A 13758-nucleotide genomic window follows, 5' to 3' on the forward strand; every position below is an offset into this window, starting at 1 on the left:
CAGTTATAATGAGGTCAAGTCCTCACAGTCTTTGGCGTGTTTGCCTGGAGTCCCGCCCCCGTGCATGAAGCACACCTTCAGTGTGCAGCGATCGTTGTGGCAGAACTGTTGGAAAATACGGACACAGATCCACAAATGTGTGAAAAGGTCCTGCAGACGTTCTGCACAGTCTATTTTTAATTACACAGGTTTCATGTGTAATGTGTTCATTCTTGTTTTGGTGTATTATTGACTGAAGGGAGGGAGGACTGTGGATTATAGTTTACTGTTTATTGTAACGTCTTGTTGTTCTGCCTTGCCATCAGGATCAATAAAGTATCTATCTGTTTATCAAACCGTCCCGGCGGTACGCAGCCTATGAGCCTGAGCTCAGGGAATCAAACCCCCACTCGTGTGTGTGCAGATCGTCAGACACGCATTTGAAGATTTGTGGACCTTGCATGACAGACGTGTAAAATGACGACAAACGAAGCGATGATTTGAGTTTTTATTTTCAGGACTAAGAGTCAAAAAAATTCAACTTTTCTGCCATTTTAAAATCAGTAAACATTTTGCAACTGGTTCATTTCTAGATGAGTGCACACGTGTGGATCTGTGTACATATGTTCAAATAGTTTAGCAGCAATAATAATAATAGCTCCATGTGTCAGGGCTACATGCTACATGCTACATGTTTAAATGACACTGTTCACTCCAGCCTGTGGACTCGGTTAATTGTGTCAATTGTGTCGTTTGTGTTCTGATGTAAAGTGTCCTTCGCTTCCTTACAAGGTGCCTGAAACAAAGTCAAGATATGACGCATTCAAAATGTGTTTTTTTTTTCTCGTACAGTTGAAACGAGTGATGCATTAATTTTACTGCGCCGTGTTCTGGCCACAGATCAGGAGTCAGTTTGTCTCCTCTGCCTCGTTATGTTACGACAGGAGGAATCCTCTCTGTATTTATGAGAAACAGCCACACACTGTTATTACCGTCAGCCCTGTGTGTGTGTGTGTGTGTGTGTGTGTGTGTGTGTGTGTGTGTGTGTGTGTGTGTGTGTGTGTGTGTGTGTGTGTGTGTGTGTGTGTGTGTGTGTGTGTGTGTGTGTGTGTGTGTGTGTGTGTGTGTGTGTGTGTGTGTGTGTGTGTGTGTGTGTGTGTGTGTGTGTGTGTGTGTGCGTGCGCTCGCACTGCATTATTACCCAGATTATTAAATTATGAATCCTTCACTGCTGTTGTCATGGCCTCGAGTGCTTTCGGAAATATGAGCTTCTATTTTTGTCTCGGGCCAAACATCCAATTTGAGGAAGTTCACAAACAATTCATGACGAGGTTTAAAAAGAGCGAGCGAGGGAGCGAGGGAGGGAGGAGAGGAAACGAGGAAACGACGTTCCCCTCAGAGGTCGAGCGGGAACACGAGAAGGTCTTTGACGACTTTGTGCTTTGTCCTCTGCCTGCAGGAGAACGACTACCTACAGGAGTGCCTTGACGTGGTGCAGCAGGAGTTCATGATCTTCAACCGAGAGAGGTGAGAGAGGAGCAGCGGTGTGTGTGTGTGTGTGTGTGTGTGTGTGTGTGTTTTGTTTGATGAGGATGCGTGAAGCTAAAAGTGTGCGTCCCCTTGAAGTAGTTTTTTTTATCCACCTGTGTCAGGTTGAAACGGCGTCAGGAGGAGGGTCAGTCTGAGGCGGGGGGCGATGACGCCAGCGGAGACGGTGACGGAGAGGCCGAACCCGGGGCCACCGACGACGACGCACCACAACCCGAACCCGACCCCGAACCCGATCCTGAGCCGGAGCCAGAGTCCTCCTCCAAACTGAGCATGTGCGGCTCTGTATGCTCCTCCCCCGGCAGCTGCTAGCTAGCACCACATCGCCTCACAGTGGCGTGGCGCTCGCAGGCCTCTCTGCGAGCGCCACGCCAGTTGCTCCTCCCTCCTCTGTCGTAGCCCGGAGGAGGAAACTAACGCACATTAGGACCCAAAATGGCCCCCATCATTTCTTTTTTTCTGTAGCTTCCCTCCGGTAAGGCATGAATGAAGCAGAGAAAGCCCCGCCTACTTTTTCCGCCCGCCCTAGAGTAAGCTCTGACGACTATGCAACGTTACAGAATATAGCATGAAAAATAAGGTAGAGGAGGTGTTGATCCTGAACGCCTCACGAGCATGATGACATCCCGAGCAATAGCAGTTTTTCCCTTTTGGGGGGGGGGGGGGTTTGGTGGGGTCGCCCTCATAGCACTTCCTCTTCGGAGTCTGGCGGGGACGACTCAATAATTCAGAACACGCCGCTCTCTCTCTTTGTTTCCGTCTCCTCTCACACTCGCCTCAGAGACACACTTACAGTCGCACGCCGCTCTCATGTCGTCTCCCTGTCATCATCAGCGCTTGTTAAAGGGACAGTTCATGTTGTTTGGGAGTGGGGTTGAATGAAGTCTTTTAGAAAGGTGAGCGATATACCTACGGATGACGACGGTCAGCTCAGCTCCTGATTGGAGGATCCAGCACGAACACTGAATGATACTTTAGATCCTAATCCCTTAAAAACAAGCCGACTGGGGGCGCATCCTTGTACATAAGATCAAATTAAAAACTGTATCAGCAAGCACGGTGGCGCAGTGGTTGTCACAGCTGGTTCGACCCCCGTCTGACAGGAGGAGGAGTCTGCGTGTTCTCCGCGTGCATGGCGTGGGACTCCTCCCACACGCTGGTTAGGTTTCCTGCTGGCTCCTAAAAAAATGCCTGTCGAAAAGTGGAACAGAACAAATATGTTTTAAAATCTTTTTATAGACTTTGATACAGTTTTTTTTTTTTTCCAGGCACACTAAAAATAATTCTGCAACCTACTTTTGGGTCAGGTTCGGTTTAAGGGTTGAGACCTGCTGCTTTACACGACCTCACTCAAAAGATCTGAACCGTTCTTTTAATCACATGTAGCCTTGGATGCATCGTAGGTCACGTCCGATAACTACTCTTTATTCTGCTTTTTTTAGGACGATAAGGAACTTAGATTTTTTTGCAAATCGGTACAGAAATCAGTGTCTTGTGTCTGCGATTGTTTCCTGATTCATATTTCAAACCCGTGCTCAGTTTGATTCAGAATCTCGGTTCTGAGGAGAAAACACCGACCGACCGTCACATCTTATAAGAACCTGTTAGACTCCCTTTAGCCTCTCTCGTCCCCTCTTTAAGTGCTCCCTTAGTACCTTCTTCTTCTCCCCGTAGAGCTTGTTTTGGGGCTGTATTACACGTGTAGCTGTTGAGCTAGGCTCTTACTGTCATAGTGATAGTGCTACGTTTAAGGTGGCACCATTAATCCCAGTGTGAACGCCTGGGAACATGTAGCAGAAGTCCACCGTTAAACCCTAAGGCCTAATAAAAATGAAAAACAGTGTAAATAGCGAACAGTGTAGGTACTTAAACTCTCCACAGTTTTATGTGGGACTGCAACATACGACGTCAAAGAAGAGCGGCGTGAAGCCGCGACCGCTTCGTTCGGCTCTTCTTTCCAAGTGTGCAGGCACAACTTGTAGGCAAAATATGCCAAAGCTTTTCTACCATTTGCATAACCATTTCTAAGGAACTTTAAGTGTGTGAATGTGCGTCTCTTTTTCCCAGTATAGCATAGAGTCAGTGTTCCCTCTGCAAGTGAAAATCATTTATACGGTCATGTTGTGATTATGTATAAAGTATCTCTTTCAGGTAGGGAGGCGGGGGTTAAACTTAGAGTTAGACGTTTTTGGAGATATGTCCATTTGCTTTCTGGATGACAAATCTTAAGAAGCTAGGATAAAGTTAGCCTAGCTTAGCATAAATTCTGGAAGGTAACCTCGACAGGAAGTCTAAGGTTTCAAGTCCTCAGAAAAATAAAACTTAAATTGTTTTCAGAATTTCCCCCCCCAAAAAAGCAGGATCCGCTTCAGAGCAGGTGAAGCTCGTTGAAGGCTTTCATGACACTGTTAGCCTGAAAGCTAACGGTATGCTAGTAAAATTTAAAGTCGATGTCTGTGGATGATATTACATATAAAACTAATAATTTAGTTTGAACATCAAAACAATGATATCCTGTAATAAAATCTAATGTAAAAAAATGTGGACAGTTTAAATCAATGCAAAAACTACACACGCAGTACCCTTTCTTTACCAGCAGAGGGCGCCATCTGCTTTAGGCTTCCTTTGCTAATCAGTATTTGAAGAAGCCAGTCGACAGACGCAGCAGAAGCAAGTGATGATTCGAGGTTGAGAATCATGTGGTTTCAAAGCATGAGTGTCAAGTGAGCAGAAAACTGAAGACAATAACGTCGAGTGATGAAAAGAACCTCAAACGTGATGCAGGAAGTGAAACTGGAAAGTTTGAGACATCAGAAACTATATCCATAAAATATGCTGGGAGGAAGATTTGACAAGTGCTAAAGCCACAGAAATGACTGTGTGCGACGGCGTCTCAACAGTTAGTCTGATGATTAACACGTTAGAGACATAAACTCAGCTGTTCACAGAGATCCTGTATTTTAAAATTCTCTCTGTGCTTCAGGCTGCTCCTTTGTTTCTGGAGATCTTCATTATTCATTCATTTAAAAAGAAATACTCATGATCTGTCATTGTCTGTGGACTCTGGCGCCCCCTGTGGACAAAGATTGTAGGATTAAGTCCTATTTAAAGCTGTTGGTTATCCAGATGTGGTCTACTCTGGACCAGGAGCTGGACTACCTGATCCGTCATCATTAAAATGTAACTTTGAACAAAGGTTGAGTGTTAGCATTGGAACTTGACCGTCTGTTTGAGTCTACCTCCAGTCCTCATGCTAAGCTAGGCTAATTGCCTCCTACTTAAAGGTGAACGCACAGACGTGATCATGACATCGATCGTCTGATGTTTCTTTAAAAGGAAGCAGATTCCATATTTCCTCAAGCGTCTAAAGAAGCTTCTTAAAGGGATACAAAGTGGCGTCTTTAGGTCGGCCAAAGCCCAATACCTGATGACTTTAGTCTGAAGCCCCGCCCTCTTTCTGCATGAACCTTTACAGTATAAGCTCGTTTTTTGCCAAAGCCTGGAGCCTGATTGGCTGATCCGTGCATGTACAAGCTTTGGGTGACAGCACACCTGAGTGCTTGCCTGACTATAGACTCAGACTGTACCTGGCCTGCGTTCCTGTTGTTTTGGACAGTGAGTTTTGTGAACTTTAAACTGTACAAAATCGTATAAATCAAGTGTTATATGGACGGCATGATATTTTTAGATGATATGCAGAACCTTCTGGCATCCCGTAGATCGTCTTAACGCTTGGGTCCCGTAAACGTCAGGCTCGTACCTGTGCTGGATGAGTGCAGCGAAGCTGTGTGTGAGGCGCTCTTAAATGTTGCGTTATAGTTTGTGCAGCGAAGACAGACGGAAGAATATTTGGACCTGAGGCCTGTTTTTAGCTTCATTTGCTGCATAATTACAAACACTGAATGTCTCCATTTGTGGAAAAAGAAGCTCAGATCTTTCTAAGACTCATCGGTCAGTCTGCTTTATACTGATTGTTTGCAAACAGCTGATTTTGACGGATACAGGAGTTTACTAATCTGCACTTATTCTTTCATGTCAGAGATGTTTCCTGATCGGGCCGAGCTTGCAAACCTTCCTGACGTGTTACTCTCTGTGTAAGTGTTCTGGATGCCGTTAGGTGTTTGAAAATAAAGGCATCGTGCTCGTGTGTTTGACCTGCAGCAGCATGTCTCCTCCTCTCCGCTGGACGCTCTCCAGGCGTCACATTACCGTCGAGGTCTGAATCTCTGTGCCCCGGTTAGGAAATCAAATTAAGCTAAAGAGGAGGAAGAAGAAAAACAGTGATTTATGACGCCACTCTTTTCCTCCTTGTGATCCTTCCTTTGCATAATGTTCTCGTGCTGCAGGATTGTGACGGGGAGTCAGTGAAGCCTTGTTACTGCACCAACTGAACCTGCTCCGTGTGAACAGAAACATGCTGCTTTTACTGCTTTGATAAAGAAATAAATCTCCTTCCAGTAACGCCGCGTCTGTGTCTCTGTCATTTTCACGCACATGCACGAGCACAGACTGCAGGGGGCGACAGAGAGCAGCGCGGGAAAAGCACTGCATCTTGTTTTATTGCAAAGTACATTTACATAGACGAGTTTGTCTTGGTGTAGTGGTGTGGAAAAAGCGAGGCAGTGCTTCAATAAAATAAAATATGAGATGCAATTACCAATTTATACAATAGAATTTAACAAATGTCAAATATAGAGAATAATAAAAAATGTATTTCAGGGTCAATCAACTTTCGGACACAAAGGAGAAGCAGATCTGTCCCGTCATTTAAAAAGACGCAGTTTATTTGGACATCAGTGTGACCGTTTACATCCTTCATGTCCTCGCCTCTGAAGAATCAAGAATCCTATTTGAGACAAGACGAGACATCCGGGGGAAAAAAAACATGTAAAGCAAACAAACAATGAGCCTCATTGACCAACCGTCCTTAAAAAGGAATGTGTTCTCCAAACCGAGAGTCTGACATTCACTATCGTCCTATCTGTGTGAAGAAATCACTCGAGGATACTCTGACGCACATGTGAGTGCACAATCAACCCGGTCTCTTGAATTTCCCTCGGGATCAATAAAGTATCTATCTATCTATCTATCTATCGTCTCATCAGTCTGCGTATAAATGTCGTGTTATTCGTACTCCAAAGTGCAATTCTGTGTGCATAAGATACGTCTTGCAACACAAACCGAATGTAAGCTATTTTATTGTGTTATGTGAGTTACCTGCTAAAGCAGTGTATAGCCTATATCGGCAGCTCTTATTTTGAAAAGGTTCAAGGAACGGAAGAGTGCGGTTCAGGACCCGTGCGGGGTTCTCCCGCCGTGTGCGGCAATAAAGGAGCAGACGTGCAATGTTCAACTCATCGAAGACTCTGTTTTTATATTTTATATTTTCCCAAGTATATGAGTCATAAACACCCTCGGTTACACGACGGTACGGTTGGAAAAATGGATTGGGAGAAGTTTGGAATAGTTGTCTATGGGTAACTCCTTGACTGCTCCTGATGAACGTTAGGGATTGGCGTATCCATAGCACGACATTTCAAAGTGTTACAGATTCTGAGAAGTGTTATAGATCTCCTGTGAGCATGTTAAATACATATTAATGTATGAGCTTTCTTCAGGCTTCATTCATGAGCAGGATTCTGTTAAATCCGGTTACTCAATTAAAACAGATTTGTAATATTGATGAATATAGAAAAATAACCCGAAGAAGATTTTGCTCCATAAAAACATGAGAAGAGGCTGGCTCGTGTTTTGGAAGGTAGATGCATGGCCACAGTCTTTACAACATTTCTGCCAACACATCCGGTCCCTCAGAGTCCGTCTCGGAGCCCCGCGTGTTTAGATTCTCTGCACAGGATCCTCTAGTATATCCACAGCGGTCTGTCCGGTGTTGTCCAGCAGAGGGCGCCACTTCGGAGCTTCGACGGTCTCCAGCAGAGCAGCCAGCTCCGCTTCCAGCTTCTCCACCGTGTCCTCCACCTTCTGCAGGATGAATACAAGCAGCACTTATTCAGAGGAATCAAAGAGCTGCTGAGGAGAAGTCACCGCTGATTCACAAGGTCAACATGAGGACTTTGAAGGTGACTCAACAAAGAAAAAAAACATTTACAAAGAAAAGCTGAGTTTCTGCATGAAGAGTGATCACGTGGATTTGTAATAAAGATTATAGCTTGCATGCACCTTCTCCACGATGTCCAAGCGGTTGTGAAGACTCGTGTGCTCCTGACAGGCACTTGAACGCACCGCGCGTGGCTGCAGGTCAGGCTCAGGACCTGGAAAGAAGGAAAAGAAGGAATGGCATCAGGATGTGAGGATTCAGGGGGGCGTGGGGGGGTTAGAGGCATTGTTCCACATATCTTCCCTCTCCTCCTCTGTGATGTTTCTAATTATCAGTTTCTCTTTGAAGCCCACATATTTAAGAGCCTCGCTTCTCTAACGCCTCCTGAGCCGGCTGCAGGACGAGCTCACGCTGACTGAAGTTAAAATCCAGAGAACTTTTCATTCACCCGCTGAACATGAAACCTGTCGGCCTCGTTTCCACCAAGCGCTCTGCTTCAGGTCGGTACACAACGAAACATAAGTGCGCCTTGGGTTTCTTTCAGGCGGAAGACGAAGGAACATCGTCCTTCAAAACCGCCCACTGATTCTACCAAGGTGAAAGACAAACATAAAACTGGAGCTCAAAACAAAAGCAGTCAGGAGCTTCAGAGGGAGCCTTGGGAATCTATCCATCACAATGTTGATAATTAAGTTTACAGCCAAAACATGGCGAGCTCTTTCCAACGCCACAGACTGTTTCTGTGACGCTTTAACATCGTGTCAGGAGCTGTTCAGTCAGTTTAACTTCAACACGTTTTCCCTCGTGTCCTTGTTTGTCCTCTCTGCGTTAAAAACACCCGACATTCAGCTTTCTGTCTCTTAAACACAGACCGAGTTTTATCGGTGACCTTTAAAAACAAAAGGTCAGTCGGAAATCTGAGATTAAACCCGAGAGAAGGTCTCTAATAATTGTGACCACGTGTTGCTCTCACGCTGTTTTTAGAAAGCAACAAGACAAAATGACGCCGCGGCACGTTTCACCCTGCAAACGAAATCCATCCGACGAGTCCTTGAAAGCGCAGACGTTCTGACAGATTTACAGCAGAGTCAGACACAAGTGATTCACCTCTCTCTCATCCTGTTATCTGTCCTCCCCGTCATCGTCACACCCAGCTGATGTGACCGCACGCCAACCACAGGACGAGAGTCAGACGAACAGAAGGAACGGACCGTCCAGCAGAATCTATGTGCCTGAAAACTCTCCTTCAGTGAAAGTGCATCCAGGGTGGAGATGTTCCTCTCTTTAAGGTGTTTCTGTATCGATGGGGAGAGAAGCCGAGTTTTGTCCTTGTGACGTCACGCCGTGCGCCGGTTTCTCCTCGGTTTGACGCCATCGTGCGATGCTGTCACTTTACATGAGATTAGTGTCAGACGTGACCAAACTAGTGCTGATGCTAACGTTGCTAACTGGACTCTTTACATGCTGACACACACATACAAAGCTACTCTCCCACTACGTTGACGAGCAGAGACGCCTGATTGGACGACTGAGGTCGCCGCTGCCTTATAGGAAACTCGGACGACGCCATCGTCAGCTGGTTTGGGGCGAGAGGTCGATGTGGAGCCGCATTCTTCTGCTCGTACATGCAGCGCATTTCACAGCTGCAAAGTGTTTTCATGGACGGACATGTTTGTGAGTGTGTGTGTGTGTGTGTGTGTGTGTGTGTGTGTGTGTGTGTGTGTGTGTGTGTGTGTGGAATAGATCTGCAGTCAACAGCTGCATCCGAACTTGAACACAGCTGTGCTTCCTTCTCAGTGTCAGTGTGTCTTTGTTTGACGGCTGTGAACGCAGCACGGTCTGCTCTTTGAGTCTTATCAGATGGAACCACCCTCAGGAGGCGATACTGTGGTTTAAAGTTTGTCTCGAGTTGGGGGGCCCCTTGCAGGTCTGGGGCCTCCTGCAGGTCTGGGGCCTCCTGCAGGTCTGGGGCCCCCTGCAGGTCTGGCTGCTTTGCTTACTGAGCAGCGCCTCTGCTTCCCCCTTCATCACATGCCTTACGAAAAGAAAAAAAAACGTCTTTCAGTTGTTTGCAGTAAACCCCAGATGTGTCAGTGTGCTGATGCTGCACGGCTGCAAGTCTTAATTTTCCACACTGAAAACTGTCAGCTCCAAAGACAAGGAAAGAAACCACAGAGATTGGAAACTGTAACTCAAGCTGAGCCTAAATATCTGCTGACAGATCAAAACAAAACCCAATCACCTCTGAGAACTTTCAAAACAAGGAAGCAGGTAAAGTGTCAGAGAGACCGAATCCATCAGTTCAGCATCAGACTTCATGTTTGAAGCTTCATCGCTGCTAAATGTGTGTCTGACTGTTTGCCAGTCAGCTCAGCTCGTTTGACGCACAGTCCTGTGAATCAGGACCGCTCACTTTCAGTCCGAGAACATTTGTTCTTGTTTGTATTGGCTCGAGTCTTTTTCTTCCCTTTTAGAGGATTGAGAAATCTCTCTCACACACACACACACACACACGCACACACACACACATGAACAAACAGATGATGATCTGTGACTCCACCCATGGTCAGAGGTAAATGGCTGTGTGTGTGTGTGTGTGTGTGTGTGTGTGTGTGTGTGTGTGTGTGTGTGTGTGACGCTCCTTTTCCTTGCGTGACTTTCATTAATAATGAATGCAGAGCAACGAGACTCGGCGCCGTCAGATGAGGCCCTCTGTGGGAGGTGAAAATGTGCACATTGTGAGCGTTGCTGTGGTTGGGGGGGGGGGGGGGGGGGGTCTTCCCATCGGTGCAGCCTGCTTGGCCTTTTGAAGAACACCTCTGCTGGTGGCGTTGTTCTCCCTGTCTGTCTCCTGCAGCGAGTCAGTCTCCATAGAGCTCTATGTTAAAAGCTTTAACGGCTCTTTAGAAAGGTCCGGATGTCCTTTACATGGCACGTTAGTTTTCAGTTCGATAGCTTAAAATTCTCGTCCCTCACAGGCGACAAACATGAACGCTGAGTTCGCTCAGGAGGATAAATAACACAGCTGTCCTAAATGAATTGTACGTTTGAAAACAAACATTTTTATCTCTCAATGAACATATTTTAAATATGAATAAATCAGATTTCCTTGTTTACATTTTGAATCCATCTGCGATTGGACGAGAGAATATGAGGTTAGTTTTCCCGTGTTCATTTAGCCTCCTGTCGTCGCTCATTCCTGCAGGATGAAGTCAATGAAGTTCACACCCACAGACGTCACTCACTTTTTTTGTTTCTCATATATTTCTGTATATTTGAGTTTTTAGTTTTCTGCTCAACAAAGAGAAAGTCTGGATTCAGAGGAGGGACAGAAACACAAAGGATGACGGAGAGAGGGATGTTTAAGTGAAGCTCGGGCTGCAGTGTAATTAGAAACAGATGTGCTGGAGTCCCTGTACACACACACACACACACACACACACACACATACAGACTCATGATGTCAGCTTCATGTGTGTTCATCTACACGCACACACACACTGTGTAAAATCATGCAACAAAGACCGGATGTAAAGAATGGATCTGCATCAGAGAATCTCTTTCTTACTTCCCTGATCGATAAATCGTCACATCGTCTCAGCTCTGTGTCCTTCCTCTCAACCTCACCTGGGGGCCTCCCTTACCTGCTGCAGCGTAGCCAATCAGGAGCAAGAGGAGTCCAAATGAGGACGAGGAGGGACGGGTCATGGTGAAACCTGACGTCCAGCAAGTTAACAGAAAAAGAAAGAAAGTAAAAGTGAAGAAAGATTTCTCCTCTCTCTCTCTTCGTGCTGCGTTCACTGTCTCACTCTCTAATCCCCCTCTCTCTCTCTCTCTCTCTCCCTCTCCCTCTCTCTCTCTCTCTCTCTCTCTCTCTCTCTGTGGTTTAGTAGCGCCCAGTTTCCTAATGAAAACATGAGATGCAGGACAAAAAGCTCTGCGTGTGAGAGGAAGGGGAGGAGGTCTGGAGCTGGGAGGGGACTCAGCCGGCGTGAGAAAAAATCTGCTTTTACTTTAAAATCCGCCGTCAGTTTTCTGGTGCTTTAATCTTCTTTTACCAGACGATTGTTTTAGCAACCACACAAAGACAAATCACTAAATGTACCAATGACACAGGGACTTGAAGTCCTCTGGAAGGGGGGGAGCGAATCCAGGTGTGAGGAGTCTTTTCTAATAAATCATCGGATTAAGAACAGATTAAACGATTAAGATCACTATAATTCATAAAGGACGGGATAGATTAATAAAAGACATTAAAAGATGAAATCACAGACAGGCGACGTGATTTAAACGATGCCTCGTTGAAGTGGCGAGCCAGGTTTCTGGGAGGAGTCAGGTCCGTCGTCCCTCCTGCAGAGTTTCATCGTCCACCCTCAGTGATGGTTCCTGCTCTCGTCTGTACCTGCTGCTGCTGCTTTAATACATCACAGCTCATTCAAACCCACAGCTGCTCATTAGACTCTGTCACTGCGTGCTGGCTGATCTGTGCAGAGCGTTTAAGAAACAGCTGATAAAGTTGAGACGACTCGGGAGAAAATGAGTCGCTGTTTTCCGTCAGCAGGAAGTGAGAAATCGAAAATGGAGCAGCAGAGACTAACCTTTTAACGGCATTGATTGGTTCCTGTTATTCCCCCTCAATTGACGTGTGTGTGTGTGTGTGTGTGTGTGTGTGTGTGTGTGACCCGCCCACCCACACAAACACTCAGCTCAGACTGTTGGAGGTAAACGTGGTGATCTTTATTAATCCAGTCGGTCTTTTGCCTCGTGCTCGCCACACTCGTCTGGTCTGTTAAGCAGATCTGAGCGTTAAGAAGCAAACCTGAGGAAAAGTGAGCGAGCGGATCAAAGACAGAGACAGGAAGTCCAGAGAGACAGAGAGTAGAACAAACAAATACACGCCAGCTCTCGGATGTTCATTTGGTTTTATAGTTTTATAGTCCAGCCTGAGTTTTACGAGCAGTCTCAGCACCATGTGAGGACCTTGTTGTTGTAAATGTGGGTCAGAGGTCATGAAGCGAACATCAGTTGCAAACTGTGATCTGAGGAGGAGGGGGCGGGGCCACACTCGCACGTCTCTCTCCTGTCAGAAGTTAGGGTGGCTCAGTGTCACTACTTAAAGCCCCAATGACTTACACCAACCTGCACCTTTTTAAAAAGCTCAATCCTGATTGGTTGAGATCTGTGAATCCTGCAGTTCTTCGAGTGTCCACTAGAGGCAGGCTGCAGAAGCACAGGAGGTCCTCCGAGGGTAGCGCCCCCTGAGTTCATCATGTCAACACAACAAGGATGTTTGTTGAACTCCGTTAAAGCTCCTGTTGTGGACTCTGCGTTTGTGTTGATTTGGCGCCCCCCTGTGGACAAAGTGTTACCTTCTATTTAAACAGAGGAAGAACGTTCACACATAACTACTTCAAATTTCAAGAATTTGTTCTGGGTGAGCGTGAGTGCACCCAGTTTACCTGGCACCTGTTTCAGAGCTACTTTAACTAAACGTGTGTCATAATTTCATATTTAGGATAATAGTGTCAGATCTCATCACGTCCCGCCGTCTGCGCTCTGCTTAGCCGATAAGCCCCGCCCACCTTATCATCCCTTTACTTTGCACAGATTTACCTGCAAATACAGTGTGAGCAATGTCTGCAGCAGGGATTATCTCTGATTACACACGTTCCTGTTGTGCGTTTGATCAAACTCGTTATCTGGAACCAGTCGCTCCTCCGGTCAGACTCGAGGGACGTGTTGGACATCCCATCAGGGCTGAGAAGGATCTGGACGTCCTGCAGAGAGCTGGCTCACCTCTCATCCTCTTCTTTAAAGTCTCTGTTTTCAGTCTCTCTCTCTCTCTCTCTCTCTCTCTCTCTCTCTCTCTCTCTCTCTCTCTCTCGCTCTCTCTCTCTCTCTCTCTCTCTCTCTCTCTCTCTCTCTCTCACAGTGTTCATCCTGAGAGCTCTCCATGCTTCACTCTTCTGAACAAGCACATGTGTGACCGTGGTCAGAACCATAAAGAACATCTTTCCTGAAAATCTTTAGCTTGTTTTGATCAGCATGTTGAACCCTGAATTATAACCGTTACACAACACGAGCGAGCTTCTGGTGCAGCCTGCAGGTAAGCAGATAACTCGGTTTGTGTAACCAGGCCAACACTCCTCTCAGTGCTGCTCTTTGTTCAGAGT

General features: G+C 46.2%; 3 protein-coding genes across 3 annotated transcripts in view; 2 read left to right on the top strand and 1 right to left on the bottom strand.

Annotated features, from left to right (window-relative positions):
- Nucleotides 1-2106, top strand: part of stk32c (serine/threonine kinase 32C) — a 53187-nt gene extending 51081 nt beyond the window's left edge. Inside the window, exons 11-12 of the mRNA XM_079363361.1 lie at nucleotides 1439-1506; nucleotides 1632-2106. Coding sequence (XP_079219487.1) covers nucleotides 1439-1506; nucleotides 1632-1839 — 276 coding nt within the window. The 3' untranslated portion in view covers nucleotides 1840-2106. The remainder of the gene's footprint in view (nucleotides 1-1438; nucleotides 1507-1631) is intronic.
- Nucleotides 1-13758, top strand: part of LOC306835646 (uncharacterized protein) — a 380835-nt gene that overhangs the window by 196806 nt on the left and 170271 nt on the right. The gene's annotated exons all lie outside the window — the stretch shown is intronic.
- LOC306836349 (placenta-specific protein 9-like) lies at nucleotides 6290-11448 on the bottom strand. The gene is made up of 3 exons (XM_079363374.1): nucleotides 11230-11448; nucleotides 7708-7799; nucleotides 6290-7509 (listed from the first exon to the last, which is right to left on the bottom strand). The coding sequence occupies exons 1-3, from the start codon at nucleotides 11291-11293 to the stop codon at nucleotides 7366-7368; spliced, it is 300 nt and encodes a 99-aa protein (XP_079219500.1). The 5' UTR covers nucleotides 11294-11448; the 3' UTR covers nucleotides 6290-7365.

This window comes from Symphodus melops (assembly GCF_947650265.1).
Source record: "Symphodus melops genome assembly, chromosome: 15".
Classification (NCBI taxonomy): domain Eukaryota; kingdom Metazoa; phylum Chordata; class Actinopteri; order Labriformes; family Labridae; genus Symphodus; species Symphodus melops.